General features: G+C 43.5%; 4 protein-coding genes across 4 annotated transcripts; all 4 read right to left on the reverse strand.

Annotated features, from left to right (window-relative positions):
• Positions 1-622: 622 nt before the first annotated feature.
• On the reverse strand, positions 623-1,402 carry C8R40DRAFT_1068939 (uncharacterized protein; the record flags this gene model as incomplete). The annotated part of the gene is made up of 3 exons (XM_046226056.1): positions 623-1,035; positions 1,094-1,239; positions 1,296-1,402. 3 exons carry the CDS (start codon positions 1,400-1,402, stop codon positions 623-625), a joined length of 666 nt encoding a protein of 221 aa, XP_046087253.1.
• Positions 1,403-2,401: 999 nt separating this feature from the next.
• C8R40DRAFT_1043014 (uncharacterized protein) lies at positions 2,402-3,248 on the reverse strand (the record flags this gene model as incomplete). The annotated part of the gene is made up of 3 exons (XM_046224135.1): positions 2,402-2,746; positions 2,796-2,932; positions 2,981-3,248. Coding segments are annotated over 3 exons (750 nt in total), but the record flags the coding sequence as incomplete, so codon positions are not given.
• A 1,891-nt stretch (positions 3,249-5,139) lies between these two features.
• On the reverse strand, positions 5,140-5,415 carry C8R40DRAFT_1043131 (uncharacterized protein; the record flags this gene model as incomplete). The annotated part of the gene is made up of 2 exons (XM_046224146.1): positions 5,140-5,268; positions 5,320-5,415. Coding segments are annotated over 2 exons (225 nt in total), but the record flags the coding sequence as incomplete, so codon positions are not given.
• A 4,590-nt stretch (positions 5,416-10,005) lies between these two features.
• On the reverse strand, positions 10,006-11,127 carry C8R40DRAFT_1068942 (uncharacterized protein; the record flags this gene model as incomplete). Its single annotated transcript, XM_046226057.1, has 4 exons — positions 10,006-10,283; positions 10,495-10,642; positions 10,807-10,844; positions 11,046-11,127. The coding sequence occupies 4 exons, from the start codon at positions 11,125-11,127 to the stop codon at positions 10,006-10,008; spliced, it is 546 nt and encodes a 181-aa protein (XP_046087256.1).
• Positions 11,128-16,158: the final 5,031 nt, after the last annotated feature.

Consider the following 16,158-nt stretch of genomic DNA (forward strand, 5'->3'; position numbering starts at 1 on the left):
TGAAAATGAGAATCTGCAACGTGTACTGGCGATCTGCGATGGTGAGAGCCCCGGAAGCATCCAAAATTTTGACCGCCCAAAATCAGCCATTTCGTTGTTCGATTATAGCGAAGATTACAGAGTACAGTGCTTTGCGAAAAGGTTTGCTTGTATGAATTTTTTACCAAGTGTTTATTGTTATTTATTTGTCCAATACATTTTTAGGCCGAGGCTCGAGACGGCTCTCTTTGAGGACCACCAGGGCTAGTGTTGCCGGAAGGGGAGGTCAAGCGGAGCGTGAGGTGCGGACCCGGGCACCTTAAGGTGCCTTAAGGCCAATTTTTTGAAGGTCACCTCAAGGTGATTGATCTCCACAGCGGCACTGCCGCTGTGGCAGTCGGCAGATGTACAGGAATCAAAGATAGACTGATAGTTGTACATCGTACCGTACACGGTACATAGCCTATAGGTCTTATGAATAGAATCTGCTTTGCAAAACTTTTGCGACATCATTGAGAGCTTAACGAAGTTCTCCATTGCTGAGAGTATGTAGAGAGACATGCAAAAATTGGCAGTAAGAAAATGTAAGTACTATTGAAGAATATGTGTGTACAAGTGGGTGAGCGTAGGTGGGGCATAGTAACTAATGAATTTGAGCTTGAGCTCTAGCGAGGAGCTTCGCATGCAAATCAAATAACTGTTGGTACTCCCGCAGCTCGCTCTCGACTTTACTGGTTTCCTTCTGCGCAGCATCGCGTTCCAAGACCGCTGTGTCCCTCTCTACTTGTACTGAAGCCAACTCATTCTTTGTTTGATCTCGCTCTGCCCGCAAACGTTGTTCTGTCTGGAGAGATTTCTTCTGTTTTGACTGCAAGTCGTTGATCAGATCCTGCCGGCTCTCTGCAAGAAGCTGAAGCTGATCCTGACTCGAGGCAAGCTGGGCCTGTGACACTTTGACCTTGCCTTCGAGAGTTTTGACTTCAAATGACTTCTTCTTGAAAGCCAGCATGAGGTCGTCATACTTCTCCTGCAACATCTGTCGAATCTGCTCGCGCTCTTGAAATATATAGAAGGAAAATCAGAAACATGAATATTCAAAAGATAGACCACGCACCAGAAGCAGGCAGCTGACTCTCGGGCTCCCCCTCTTCAACGTCTTTTCTGATAGTGTGCTCAGGCTGCCTCTGCATGGCAGAGAGTTGTTCTTTCTTCACTTTTGAATTGGATAATGGGGTAGGAGGAAGATGGGTTGGTCCATTGCTGTGGCAGAGTAATTAGTGACATATGAAAAAGTAGAAATTTTGTTAGAAACTTACGAAAACGTACCAAGTGGTGAGCGTTGAACACTATTGCCTGGCATAGGCCTTTTGGAAGAAGGGGAATCATAATAGAAAGTATCGTGTTTGCGTTTGAGTGCAGACATGGTGGCGGAAAAGCAATTACTAGATTTCCTTTTCTGTCTTTCTGTGCTTTCTGTTCGTTCAAATTACCATGCATTATATCTGTATTATACTTGTAATATACTGACAGGCAACATATAAACTTCTGACTTTCTACGATGATTCCATTAGTTGACAAAGGTCACGAATCTTCCCCGAGGCAAGCATTGAGTGAATCATTGAAGAATCTATGTTGAGCATAGTACCTCTGTCCACCTCTTCATGGACTTGTGCAATCCATGAATTTGTGAAGTTAAGGCGGTCGGAGTGGTAAACATGCTTCAAAAACTGAAGGACTTCCATCATTTCTGAAGATAACCGGGACCGACGTAAAGTGTCGGTTTTCTTTCCCGAGGAGAATGCACGTTCGCAAGGTACAGCTGATGCCTGTACAGGAAGAACATCAACAGCAATGCGGTGGAGGCAGGGATACTTGTATTGATTCTGTGCCAGTTGAAGATCAAATCGGTATAACGCCAAGTATAGAATCGGAATGCACTTACCAGATCCCAAAAGCGAACGATATCAAAGTTACTGAGCTCCTCTGGATCATTCAGAGTACCTGCATCAAGCCAGTTTCGAAGCTCATCTTCAACAAGCATATCATCGGAAGGTGTTGACCCAGTGGACTCTTGGGACGAAGATGCTGAGTTGACAGATGATAGACTTGCAGTTCGGGCAAAGGATTTCTTGAGCTGATGCATTGCAAGCATACCTGCACCTTGAGCACGTGCAGCTGATGAAACAGTACCTGGTACAGTACGTCGACTGACTGATGTGGGTAAACTTGTTGTTGATGATATTGTTCGACGGTACTCGAGCATCTACATCACCATTAGTATAAGTATATTCATTAGAGAAGATCGTACGCACTGCATTCTTCAACCAATTTCGAACCTGGTCTTTCTCACTTCTAAGCCAATTATCAGAAACCCAGTCAAGCTTTGTCGTTGGATTAATTGCTGTTTGAGTTAACGCATGAATTAAAAAGGCAGCTTTGACAAGACAAGAATCGTACCCATTGCCAATCCATATATACGTGTTACTCGTGCTTTGTTTGTGTATTCACGAAGTTTTTCTAGTGACACATCAATGACATGTGAGAGGTTCGGCAGAGTAGACTTCATGAGCCCAAGGATCTCAATGAGACCCTCGTACAGGGGAAGAACAATTGATAATGTGGGGGTTTTCTCAGCAGAGGCCAATTCTTGAATAGAGTGGAAAGCAAAAAGATACTCTCTTATGTCATCGAGAACTTGAAGTTCGACGGGACTAAACAGTTCCGTATCACAAATCTTGGGATCATTTTGTACAAATTGACGAATGGCCTTGAGAAAGCATTAGAAGAGCTCAAATATAACTTAGTGAGATGCCTACTGGATATAGTTCAAGGAAGCGGTCAACCATAAAGAAAGTTGACGACCAGCGGGTATCAACATCACGGAGAAGAACAACAACACGCTCCAAGAGCATGGTAGTATCGCTATAATCAGATTCATCATCCACAGAATTTCCTTCTCTCTCCTGGGATCTCTCAATGCGAGCATTTCGAATCTCTTCACGCATGGACAATACCGTATTGCGAAAATCATCACGACGGTTACCTGATGCGCGGCACAGATTTACTAGATGTCGTACTCTTGAAATGAGATCACTGGCAAGCGCATTCCGGTATTCCTCTGAGTTATTGGGATTGTCGAAGAGAACAGCAGAGATTTCGTCTGCAGATAGGCCATCATCATCAGTCTGTCCATTTTGAAGGGGAGGAAGTGTTGTGACAAAGGAGAGGCCAGTCTTCACAGCGATATTAATAACATGGGGAAAGCATCTGATACAATATCATCGAGTTAATGACTATATAAACAAGATACATGACATACCGGACTCAATTTCCATCACAATCGAAGGGGATATCACGCTTGGTGAGTTCAAGATCGAGTGCGGACATCATTGTATTGTTGTTGGAAGCATTGTCGAGTGTGATTTGACCAATCTAAATGGCAATTAGAAGTTATGATTGGGGATGAAATTTGATTTCGTACCCGGTCTGCAATACCATACTCATCCAGAACTTGCATAAAGCTTCGGGCCATATTTGGGCCATCGTGACTGCCACTAACTTGACGGAAAGCAATCAAGCGTTAACGAGCTTGCCTCGTTTTTGTGTGAAAGAGAAAGGAAGGAATCTAATGGGCACTCCAACCAACCAATCTAATACACAATATGCGAGTTCACTGCTATCAAATTTATTTAATAGCAAGGGGTAGCGTTGGCAAAGGTTCCGCAAAGCTTTGAGAGCTAAGTATGAAGCTTTGATCAATCAATTTGAATCGTTCTAAGGATTCAATATATTCCTTTGATCAAGGTAGATTCAGCACGATCCGTGCTCTGGTTTGTATTGATTTGGGTATATCAAGAATTGGGGGTTTGAATCAAAGTAAATTAAAACCGAAACACACAGACCCCTACGGAGGGCTAGAACTATGTGCTGGCACAACCACACAGCGTGATTTGCCCTTAAGACCAATGACTGATCCTAAGTTCGAAGAATACCCAACAACTGGATAGACTTCTCGCAGTCACAAGGAGCAGAACACGACGTTCCTATACTCACAAGTGCCGGGCCCGAATGGCTGCTAGCGAAGAGGTTTCAGTCTGGCGGGAGTGTGTCTTTCCTTTTTACGGATTAGCACTGCAACGTCGTCCCAAAATCACTTTTATTCCAGATACATCGGATCGCTATTTATACATACAGAATATAGAGTCGCATAGTACAATTAATTTAATACAATAAACGTTCGGAACCGCAAGGAAACTTCTACACTCAGTCAGATACTATTTAATTTGAATCTACATGTCCTTATTTGGTCCATATTGGTTCCAAGATTCTAGTATACCTCCAAACATAGGTAGGTACTTCAATATTCATTTAGTTTAATTGTTTTTAGAGAATGACTCGAATGGTGTTCAACTGTCATCGCGGTTCAACATTTACTTCGATCATTTGTCACCTCATCCGGAGGCAAATCAGCTCTCCTCGATTCTAATCCTATCAATCTGATTCATCTGGATTAAACTAATTGCTTCTCTCTTTCAACAGACACCCATTGTGCCTATACTCTATCAAGGGAGTTACGCATAGTATTCATTTAATTGCATTCTTCAATGTTTTCTACGTCAGGACTCTTTGACATTCATTTGATATGTCTTCGGAGCCTCGCAGTACTTCGATCGTTCTTCTAGTCATTTTCCTCAACCATGCAACTTGATTGGTCTATTAGACTAAATCGCAGTCCTCTAGATTAATGCATGATCTTGTTCTAGAAGGAGTATTTGATAATTCCTGAGTTCTAGAAAGTCATTTCGAGTCAATCCTCGGTTCATGGTCACTTGAGTAAGTTCTTCCAAACTCCTGCCAGTGTAAGGTCCAATAAGAATACCCTTGGTATGTCATATGTGAATGGTCATCCTTCGGATGTAGTCCGAGTCTGGTATAATCCTGCTTGACAAACAGGTAGACTGCTATCCGTAGGTAGTATCGGGGATGGGTAAACTAACCAACTTGTGGTAGTATGGGTATATGGTCCCTTCAACTTATTAGACTGATTCAGTATCGACTTTGACTGTCAATCTGGGTCTCAATTACAGTCCTCTTGATACAAATCTATACGTGAAAATGTCACAATTCACAGCATAGACGTCTAGCAAAAATTTAGGCGTGTCAGCGTGACCTCATGATGAGATGGCCAGATACATCCTTCATCATGTAATGCGCAGTGATAGCCATGAATCCCTTCAAAACACCGTTAGACCACATATCCATAGTGAAAGATATCCGGCCAAGGGAAGCCTGTGCTATAATTAATCAGAGCTGATTTACGAGTAGGAGATATGATCATACCTTCATCTCCGACGAAACGTTCTTCCAGTGCTTCTCATATTGTTCTAGGATTAGCTCTGTTAACCTGGTACGATGGGGTATATCACTTTCATGAAGATTACTCCCTACGTAAAGGAGCAAGTCCCGAAGTTCAGGACAGTCAACTACATTAATTGACTACAAGGGATAATGGGGATCACATAACGCAATGGAAAATCTCTGATAAACATACCTGATCATCCACAGCAACCCAACGAACAACTTTCTCATGAAATGTATCAAGCGAGAATGGTTCGTTTTTTTGAATCAATGGGTCCTTATTGCGAGAATTGAGACCAATACTTTCCCAGCCCTTGAGATGCTCGGACAAAACAACCTGGCGATACTCTGCCCAGTGTTCATTCTGAAGGTGATCCCGCATAGTTTCTGTTTGACCGTTAGTGTTTTTCCACGCATGCCACTTTCCATGCCCACTATGATTATCACAAAGTAAGCTTCTGAAGCAATGATAGATAACGAACCCAAACATACATGCAGAAACGACATGCCAGAAATGGTGCATTATCGACACGGGGTCGCTTCTTGACCAGGTTTTGATCATGTTGAATAGGTGTCGATGGCCGATCCTTGGAGTTGCAAGGGTATGTATTGAACCAGACATCAGACGCAATATGAGTTGATTTCTTTTTGTCTCGTTTCAGCTTCGACAGGAAGATTTTCGAGTTAAGTGTCGGATTTTTACTTGGAGAGGCTGATCTCCGGCTGTGGGCTGGTATTGACCCAACACCACAGGTGTCTGCTGTAGCTGTAAGGCTTACATGAGTTTCAGAGGTAGCTGAAGCTGCGATACTTGTAGAAACTGGAGCAGAAGCTGTAACTCCATTTTCATCAAGACGCGTACGGTGTGAGCGCCGCGTATTTCCACCACTGCGAGTTCGTCTTTTCCGAGTACCAGGAACTTGCTCAGTATCTGAAAGGTCATCTGGCTGTGAATTTTGATTTTGAGTCGCTACGGGTTCATTCACAATCACAGGCTGTAAAAACCTTCCAGATGGTAGAGGAAGAGAATTCGGGGAAGATTGACCAATTACGTTGTGATGAAATGATTGAGTAGGGGCATTGAAAGGAACTTGGTACATAGGAAAAGCACCTGGGGGGGTCATTGGCGTATATCGGCTGTAGTAGTGGAAGTGCGGTTGTTGTGATTGTAGGGGAGTGTATGGCACATGGCTCTGAGTGGTCGATTGAGGACGCAGAGGAGTCTGAGGCAGTCCAGCAGGAGGAAAGCCTTGATCCATGGCTTTGCTTAGAACGTGCAAAACAAAAAAGAAAAAATTTCATTGCTATGAAGTTTGAACATTTGAAACCCTGAATTAGCCCTGGCTCCTATTCTTTAGCGAAGAGCCATGAATATCTACAGACTACACAATAGATGAGAGCCCTAGCCCCTAGCAAAGGGAGAAGATACAAGGAGAAATAGAGAGACAAGTTACAATTTACAACACAGTGAGTGCGATGATTGATTCACAAGATAGCTGATATCAATGATGGACCTCAAGGCGAGCTCTGGTTTGCCGACCTTAAGGTGCCTCAAGGTATCGGAGTGCCAAAATTTGCACCTTAAAGCACCTCACCTCTGAAGGTAGCTTCCCTTCCGGCAACACTAACCAGGGCCGTCGGGCTTCAAAAAGTGATTGATGAATCCTTTTTGGGGTAAAAATATATTGGACAAATAAATAAATACAAATAGATGTGAAAAAGTCGAGCAAGCAAAGAATTTCGCAAAGCACTGTAATTGGGCGGTCCTTGTCTGGTGTAATATAGTTTAGAAAGCACCGAAGTAAAATTAAATATTCTTGAGTTTGGGTGTTTTCCAGAATTGGTAATTACAGGCATCTGCAAAACCTGGATATTCGGCTAAAGGCCGACAGCAGATCCCAGCAGATTCCAGTGCTTTCACTGCTGGGAAGTGCTCCAAACTGCTTTGAGACTCTTAGCCGAATATCCAGGTTTTGCAGATGCAGTGAAACTCTGTATAATACATACAGATTGATCATCTAAATCATAGGCCATCAGCAAGAGCTACTCAAGACTCCTTGAGAAATGCCATGAAAAGAAAAGCAATGAGGGCATCAGTGTTGTGATAATTAAGTATGTCTTTTTGATATTTTAATAGGTTTACCAGTGTTTTAGTGGTTTCGAATTCACCTAGAAAACAACAAAGCGTCGGAATTTTCAAGTATGATGTTATAGACACTAGGTATACAATTGACCAAATCTTTCTACCTGCAGAGGATTATGATTCGTTGGTTATTATTTTGTTTGCAAGCAATGCATGTTATTGTTTTACACCTTACCTTGACATGCATGTGCATGTGAGCGTCGTTCATGCGGCTCGGAGGGACCTGTGCTAAATCTGATAATCTTGGTCGGTGCTGGCGCACCTCTGCATTGTATTTAATTATGATTAATTATATGTTTGTTTTTGTAACGGGGCTATGAAGCATTACTTAAAAAGGAGCAGCTTCCCACCCTTTGCTTATCCCATACACAGCCATGAGTATTTTACCTTCGTGAGAGTTTGCGCGGCAACAGTTTGTATTTGTTTACTTTCCGGTTCAGTTGTAGCCAGCTCTAGCCAGTATCACTTCGCTTTGCTCATGATGAAACACCTGCACACCTATATCCGGAATGGAGGCAGAAAATCTTACCAAAATGTTGGAAGAGATGAGTTAAAACAAAGAAACCATGCAGTGTTGACATTCTTCTCATTGCTGTTCAAAATGAAGGGATTAAGTTCCCAAATGCTTACATAAGTCGCTCCAATAACAATGTTCGATCTCATTGTATGACAGAAATCATATTACTTTACATTCTAAGGAAATTTTGCATTTTGCCACAAAATATCATTATCCGTCGTTAATTGTGGATCCTCAATTAACGCAACAATGAAGTACAAAAATACGGAGACTACCTTCTATATTGCTACAGAAGTAAGAAATACTTTGCGGAAAGTGTAAGACCTGGGTCAGAATAGGTCTTAGGGTAGGTTTTGGTATAAGAAGTTTACGTTGTAGCGTGCTAGGAGCAGGCTGGAGCTCGAAGGGAGCTACAGAAACTGCGACCGAGGATGGGAATGACCTAGTAGTGGTGGGATAGAGAGGTATGACCCTTGAAGGGGTTCCTATAAGGTCCAGGAAGGTCCCTAAGGCGTAGGTAGGGGAGGTAGAAGTACGGAACCTAGTAGTGTTGCGTAGTAGGAGTTGTACTTGCTAGAACATCAATGTAAGATGGAATAGGTTGTAGTGGAAGTGGGTCTCGAGTGTGTAAGCTCCTGAGAAGATATATGCCCAGGAAGGGAGGTCCCGGGAACTGGAGCTTAGAGGTGGACGTCCACAAATGTTGGAGGTTGTAACGGAGAAACGGCACATATTTCAACATTACCTAGATTGAGGTCCCAGAGCTTGTGGAGCAATTGGGGAGCTAGAGGAGGTTTGGGGGGTTAGCTCTCCAAGGTGTTAGGCATTGGGGAGCTTTAGTATTGTTTGAGGGAGCTCGGAGACTCACTTGGATTGCTTAGATGTGAAGTAAAAGTGTGTATTGGATCGTATAGACAATCGTAGAGACAATAGACAACAGTAGAGAGAAATTGAGATAGAGAAACAGAGAGTAAAGATAAATCCATATGGTTAGCAGGTATAAAGGGACAGGGACTGGATCTATCCAAAAGGGTGTGTGTTCAAAATATTCCAAACTGGGGCTTCAGGACATTGCGGTCCTACTTAAATAGGTACAGGAAGTGAACAAGAGAACATCTGGAGACATGAGGCAGCTAATCAAGGAAGGGAGGTAATCGAGATTAGTGCTTAAAGGAGTTGGCGGTTACGAGGGTTTTGTATGCGTGTCAGGATGAAGGACATTTGGGTAGGTATATCAGAAATACTTGGGGAGGTGCAGACGAGGTACAGGAGGTGGATAGGATGAATGACAACGTGTGGCGGGTACTGGGACTGGTCTGGTTGTAGTCAGGGCATGACAGAAAGTTGTGTTGATTCTCTCCGCTCTGATCTTTGCTATACATTAATTTCTTCCATTGGATGGGCCTGTGCATGACGGAAAACTAATCGGGATGGATGCAGAGTTATGTTCATGAGCCACTGTGAGGCACCCTTCATCTCTTACTATTTAGGTTCTGATTTTCAATTCCTTTGCAGTTTTAGCCAGTTCCAATGGCATCCTATTTGATCTCTATTGCACCAGGAAATGTGGTTTATCGTCCTTTTCCTCATCTTCCTTGCAAGTAATGGATTTCCGGAATCTGGTCAGAGCTAGAGTTAATTGAAGTTGCTTACTAGAATTTCAACAAAGATATCTGAAAGATGATTTGGAGATGTATGTATATCGACCCAAATATCAATGACTTTGTGATCAAAATTGAGAAAGGAAAAGCCCCAAATGATGCTTACAATGTGTGAATGACCATTTTTCAAATCAAAATCATGCTGAACTGAAATCTTATTTCCAAGCAAAGTTCTGTATGATAAAGGTGCCAATTTGATTTTATATTTTGGTGCATCTCCGTCTTCTTTGTCAAACGATGGACCTTTCGAGTCTGGGTTTGGGCCTGAGCGGGGGGGGCTTTTGGCAGCCTGAATGTTTTCCTGTCCTATGTTCGAGCCTATGTGTCAACTTTTATGGGGAAGAACATTACAGAGGAACAGCATCATGGTGAAAATCAAGGCCCTCAACAGTATTGATTGTGGGGTAAGTGGCTGGTTGCCGTTTAGGAGGGACATTTTGGCTTATTTTGAGTTGCATAGCTTTTGATTCCACAGCGAGGACTTGGAACTTCCCGTCTTCAAATTTTGCCACAGGGCAAACAGAAAGAGAATCAGCGCTGAATAATTGGGTGGGAATGAATGAGAACGAACGACAAATTGCAGTAATGGAGGTAGTATTAATAAGCAAACTGAGAATGTTTTGGGCTGAAATGGGACAGAAAAGTTAGTTAATATGTTTCTTTACTCACTACACGAATGCAACCTATACAATCCTCCTATCTATTGACACGGTCTATCATATATATGTGATCTTTGAGTTCCAGGTCCCACTCATCATCAGGGAATAGACAAACTTCTCCTCGTCAAGTTGTCATGCAGCCAAGTTAGTCTGCACAGCCATTGCAAACACTCTTACTTATGCCTTCTGTACCATCTCCAACACCATCACCACTAATTGTCCAATCCCGGGGGAGTTGTTCTTGCTCACTGCTAATGATTATTTGCACAGACTTGAAGGCATAACTCTCGGTCCAGAAGCCGCCCCGCGTGTTCACATAGTACTCCTATCATTATCCCAGGAGAACCTACAGTTGTTGCACAACAATCTTCAGCTTATGTTTCTTTACAATATCTAGACCTCATATAACTTGGCATAGTCCTTCAAGTTCCAGGTCACATTCACCCCCTCATGCTCCGGTTCATCTCACTGGAGTCTTTTATTATGAACCTTCTTGATACATTTGTTGTTGATCTCCTCTAATTGTGCTACCAATTCTTTCTCAGTATTATGAAACTAGAACACTTTCACATTCTCCAACTTGAGTTATTTCTCCTTGCACTGATCGATATCATCAATGGTGCCAACTTAACTGTCGAGATTATGATTGTCTCCGCCATTACTGTTGTGATTATGATTAATGTCATCATGACTCTCATGATGGTGTTTGTTACCGATTTCCTACACACCGTCTTTCTCGTTTGTATTTCGATTCATGTTCTCAATTCCCAGGTCAGGATCATGACTGTCGGAGAAGATATAACAGATCATGGTCAGAATTTTTGTAAAAGGAATCACATTTTTTTTTTCCTATTATATCTGTTTGTGCAGGTGTTCTACCTGGTTGAAGCTATGTTTTTACTTACTCTCAACCCATGTACCTACTACACTTAGTGATGTTCCCAGTCATACTTTTCGCAAGAAGCATTTTCCACCTGATGCTGATTTCCCTACTTCTGACTTCGAAGCGGATCATTCGGAGTATGTCGCATCACATTATCCTTGTCATGCTTGTAACCATCCATTTTTGGGGAAACTTGTCCGGGGAAACATCGTTCAGATTACCTTTCTCAATCTGGAACTCATCTACCTCCGTAAATATATAAGGGAAAAGGACGACTCGCACCACAAACTGCTGGTCGTCCCTCCCCTGGGTGCATTCATCTAAGTGCTCACAGTGGTTATGTATTTGAAGAAGCACAAAGAATTCCTCAGGCCATTTGTAAGTGTCCTTTCACTGATATTCACAGTCAATGATAAAACTTTTCATAGGTACGCATTTCCCTCGCACGGTACGTGACGACGATGGCCGCATGGTTCTTGATGATGATGGATTTCCCTTTCAGTGTATTTCCCACTGTTCCTGATGGGGATGGATCACCAGTTCGATGTACCCCTACAGGTCGTGCTGTGAATATGGATGAATCGCACCAATGATATCCTGGAGAAGAAGTATTCGCGGTCTGCCATGATTCCCGGTGTGTAGGAGTGCATGACACATTAAGCGATTGTGGATACCCATATTGAAGGAGAGCCCTCGCAACCTACTGGGGGTATGGTATAGAGAATTAACTCTCAGTGTAGCTCTAGTTGCATATACGGTGGTATGATTTCGGTATGTTTCTGTAGATATAGCAGGAAGGTGTTGTTTTTCCATGTGCTTATAACACAGACAGCATTGAAGGGAACGCCTCGGAGAAGGTAATTAAGGGTGGTGCCAATGCGGATGCCGTAGTCTTGGAGGATGGGTAGGCTGAGATTCTTGGGTGCCTCGTTGATGCGCAGGAGTAATGCATGTTTTGTTAATGGCCTTCAGTCTGTTTTGTGTTGGTTACGGTTGTCAAGCCGGCTCAGGTAGAGATTTCACTCAACAGTTGAAACTTGATCTTCAGGAACACCAACAAGTGGTACGGGAAGTACTAACCTGGTTAGAGAAGCATGATCTGTACCTACGACTGCAGAAGTGTGAATTTAACAACAACAGATTGAATATCCAGGCCATATTATATCAGAAGGGGACGTGAGAATATACCCGGTAAAGGTAGCTGCAGTTTGCGACTGGCCAGCCCCCACTAACCTTCAAGAGCTACAAAGGTTGCTTGGATTTGCTAACTTCTACCAGCGCTTTATCCCGAACTTTACAAGTATAGCCAGATTCCTGAATGACCTCACTCTGAATGCCCTGTCGGTAGAGTTTCCTTCCTTATACTGCCAGAACTACCCAGAATTGCCTCATAATCAGATCAGCCCTTCCGCTTCTCTTAACGAACCTGCGAACCTCCCATGGACCTCCCATAACTCTTAACAAACCTCTCGAGGCCCCAACTTAGTATATTTTGAACACACACCCTTTGTCATGCCCTGACCGCAACCAGACCAACCCCAGCACCAGCCCACATGCTTCTTTACACCTCCCCAAGACATCCCTGAGATAGTACGCACCTCCCCAAGACAGTACCACTGGTAATACACACCTCCCTAAGACAGTCCTGACAACCATCCCGACACACATACGATAGCACCAGCTCCATTAAGTACAAATCTCGATCACCTGTCTCCCTCAATTACCTGCCTCATGTCCCCTAGACTCTGATGTTCCTTTGTTCACTTCCCATACCTATTTAAGTAGCTCCGTAACGTCCCCAAGCCCCAGCTTGGTATATTTTGAACACACACCCTTTACATAGGTCCAGTCCCTGTCCCTTTGTACCTGCTACCTATACGGAATTCTCTTTACTCTCTGTTTCTCTACCTGTGTTTCTCTTTACTCTTGTCTATTGTCTCTCTGATCGTCTATACGATCGAATATACGCTTTTACTTCAAGTCTAAGCCTTCTGAGTGAGTCTCCGAGCTCCCTCGAACATTACTAAAGCTCCCCAACGCCTCAATGCTTGGTGAGCTACCCTTCCCCAAACCTCCCAGAGCTCCCTAGCTACTTTGTAAGCTTTGGGACCTTAATCTAAGTAATGTCAAAGCTACCTCTTACATCGAACTACGTATCGCTTCTCCGTTACCACCTACCACACTCGAGGACGTCCATCCTCAAGCCCAGTCCCCAGGGACCTACTTTCCCTGGCATATACCTTCTCGGGAGCTTACACCCTTGAGACCCATTTACATCTACAACCTACTTGATCCTATATTGATATTCTAGCGAGTACAACTCCTACTACGCAATATCGTATGGTCCTGCACTCTTACTTAACCTCCCTACGCCTTAGGGACCTCCCTCGACCTCTTAGGAACCCCCTCAAGGGTCATCATCTCGTCGTTCCATCCACTACCAGGTCATTCCCGTCCTCGGTTGCGGTTCTCGTAGCTCCCTTCAAGCTTCAGCCTGCTCCTAGAACGCTACAACATAAACCTTCATATACCAAAACCTACCCTAAGACCTATTCTGACCCAGGTCTTACACCCTTTTGCATAGGTCCAGTCCCTGTCCCTTTGTACCTGCTAACCATATAGATTTCTCTTTACTCTCAATTTCTCTACTATTATCTTTTGTCTGTACGATCGTGTAAATGATGCAATACACACTTTTACTCCACGTTTAAGCAACCTAAGCGAGTCTCCAAGTTCCCTTGACCAATACTAAAGCTCCCAAACGTCTACCGTTTTGGTGAGTTGACCTTCCCCAAACCACCTTGAGCTCCCCAACTGCTCTACAAGCTCTGAGACCTTGATCAAGGTAACGTTGAAACTATCCCTTACATCAAAGTGTGTACCGCTTCACTGTTATTACCTCCACCACTTGAGGAACTGCGCCGCTACTCCCACTTGCCGGAATCTCCTTCCGTGGCTTATACCTTATTGAGAGCTCACATGTCCAAGACCAACATCAAATACAACCTACAATAATCCTATGTTGACATTCCTAGCTAGTACAACTCATACTACACAGCGCTTTTACATCTACAGGTTCCTGTTAGTTCTACCTTCCCTCGTTATGTCCTAGGGACCTCCCTGGACCTTCTCCAAACCTCTCCTAGGGTCATTTCTCACAATCACAATCACTACTAGGTCTTTACTGTCCTCGGTCGCAATTCCCATAGCTCCCTTCAAGCTCCAGCTGGCTCTTAGCACACTACATCATAAGTCCTCATACCAAACCCAACCTTAAGACCAATTCTGACCCAGGTCTTACAGACAGCTGTGTAACCATTCAACATTGGCAGTTGCTCAATGAAGTCCATGCAGATCAAATCCCATGGTCGGACCGGAATTGGCAAAGGTTTTAACAAGCTGTAAGACCTGAGGCTTATTGCGACCACAGAAGATGCAGGAATTAACGTAGTCACAACCAAAGTCCCTGACCTTGGGCAAGGTGTATTGACGAGGTACTGACTCTAGAGTTCAGTTCTGGCCAAAATGGCCTGAGAGTGGATAATCATGAAAGTAGGGGAGCACTTGAAGGCAAAGGTCGCTGTGATTCGGAACATAAATATGGTCATCAAGGCATAATCACCCATTACTACCTAAGCTCCAACATTTATTGAAAGGATCTTTGGCAAGTTCCAAACCAACAACGGAGCTCGGGTCCTTTGGAAGAGCGACAATAATAGCTTGATGCAAAGCCTTGAGATCCATAACAATAGAGGCTCGGAGTATTGAGCCTTCTAAGGAGGTAGCTTGAAGAGAAGTAGTCAGTTGCTCATTAGTGAAGATAGGTCGGAAGTTGTGATGGTTTGCATGTAGACAATATCCCCCTCTTTTAAATAGATATTGCAGCATCTAATTATTGAATTGGGTTTTTTGCCAAGCTTCCCCAATCCGAAGCAAATAACCTTGTTGAATTGGTGGAGATACTCTGACCAACGGACCTGTCGGCAGGTGAGAATCTTGGTAGTAGAGAAGTAGTCAAGATTTTTATGATTGGTGATGACGTTCACCAGATCACCCGAACCTTCCAAATAATGGCGCCAAGCTTTGAAGGCTTCAAAGATGGTGAGAAGCTCTTTATGGTGAGTATTGTAGTTGAGCTCCGCAGCGTGAACAGTTCTGGAGAGGAAGGCTAGAGGGTGAATTTTACCTTCAACAGTCTGCATGGAGAGAATCGTCGCAATGGCATAGTCAGAAGCATCAGTTTCGACAATGACAGGACAATTGGTTTCCCAGTGAGCAAGAATAGGGGCAGAAGAGAAAGCAATTTTGAGGTTTTCAAAAGCTTCTTGACAGTCATTGCCCCAGATCCAGGGAGTGCCCTTCTGGGTAAGCCAAGTCATTGGCACAACAATATCACTATAATTATAAAGAAAACAATGATAGAAGTTTGCAAAACCCAGAATGGACTGAATGTCCTTAACCTTCCTAGGAACAGGCCATTCCAGAATGGTCTGTACTTTCTCTTTGGACATGGTCAATCCATCAGGAGAAAGAATATAACCTAAATACTCAATGGTATCCATATTTAATTCGCACTCGTCAGGATTGGCATAAAGCCGATGTTCCTGTAACTGCTGAAGATCCTTGACGTGTTCCCAGTGTTCTTCCGGTGTATTGCAGTACATCAGAATGTCGTTGAGATAGACAATGACATACACATCTAGCACGTCTGAGAACATGCCGTTAACAAAACGTTGAAAAGCAGCAGGTGCATTACTAAGGCCGAAACGCATAACTTTCCGTTCGTAAGAGGAGCCGTATTGCATCTGAAAGGTGGTTTTCCATTTGTTACCTTCTGCAATTCCAACTATATGATAAGTGTGAGTGAGATCTCAATTTGGTATAGATTGTAGCTCATTTGGGAGCGTCAAGGAGATCCGAGGTCAATGGCAGGTGATAGCAATCCTTCTTGATGATGC

This window comes from Lentinula edodes, assembly GCF_021015755.1.
Source record: "Lentinula edodes strain Le(Bin) 0899 ss11 chromosome Unknown C8R40scaffold_14, whole genome shotgun sequence".
Classification (NCBI taxonomy): domain Eukaryota; kingdom Fungi; phylum Basidiomycota; class Agaricomycetes; order Agaricales; family Omphalotaceae; genus Lentinula; species Lentinula edodes.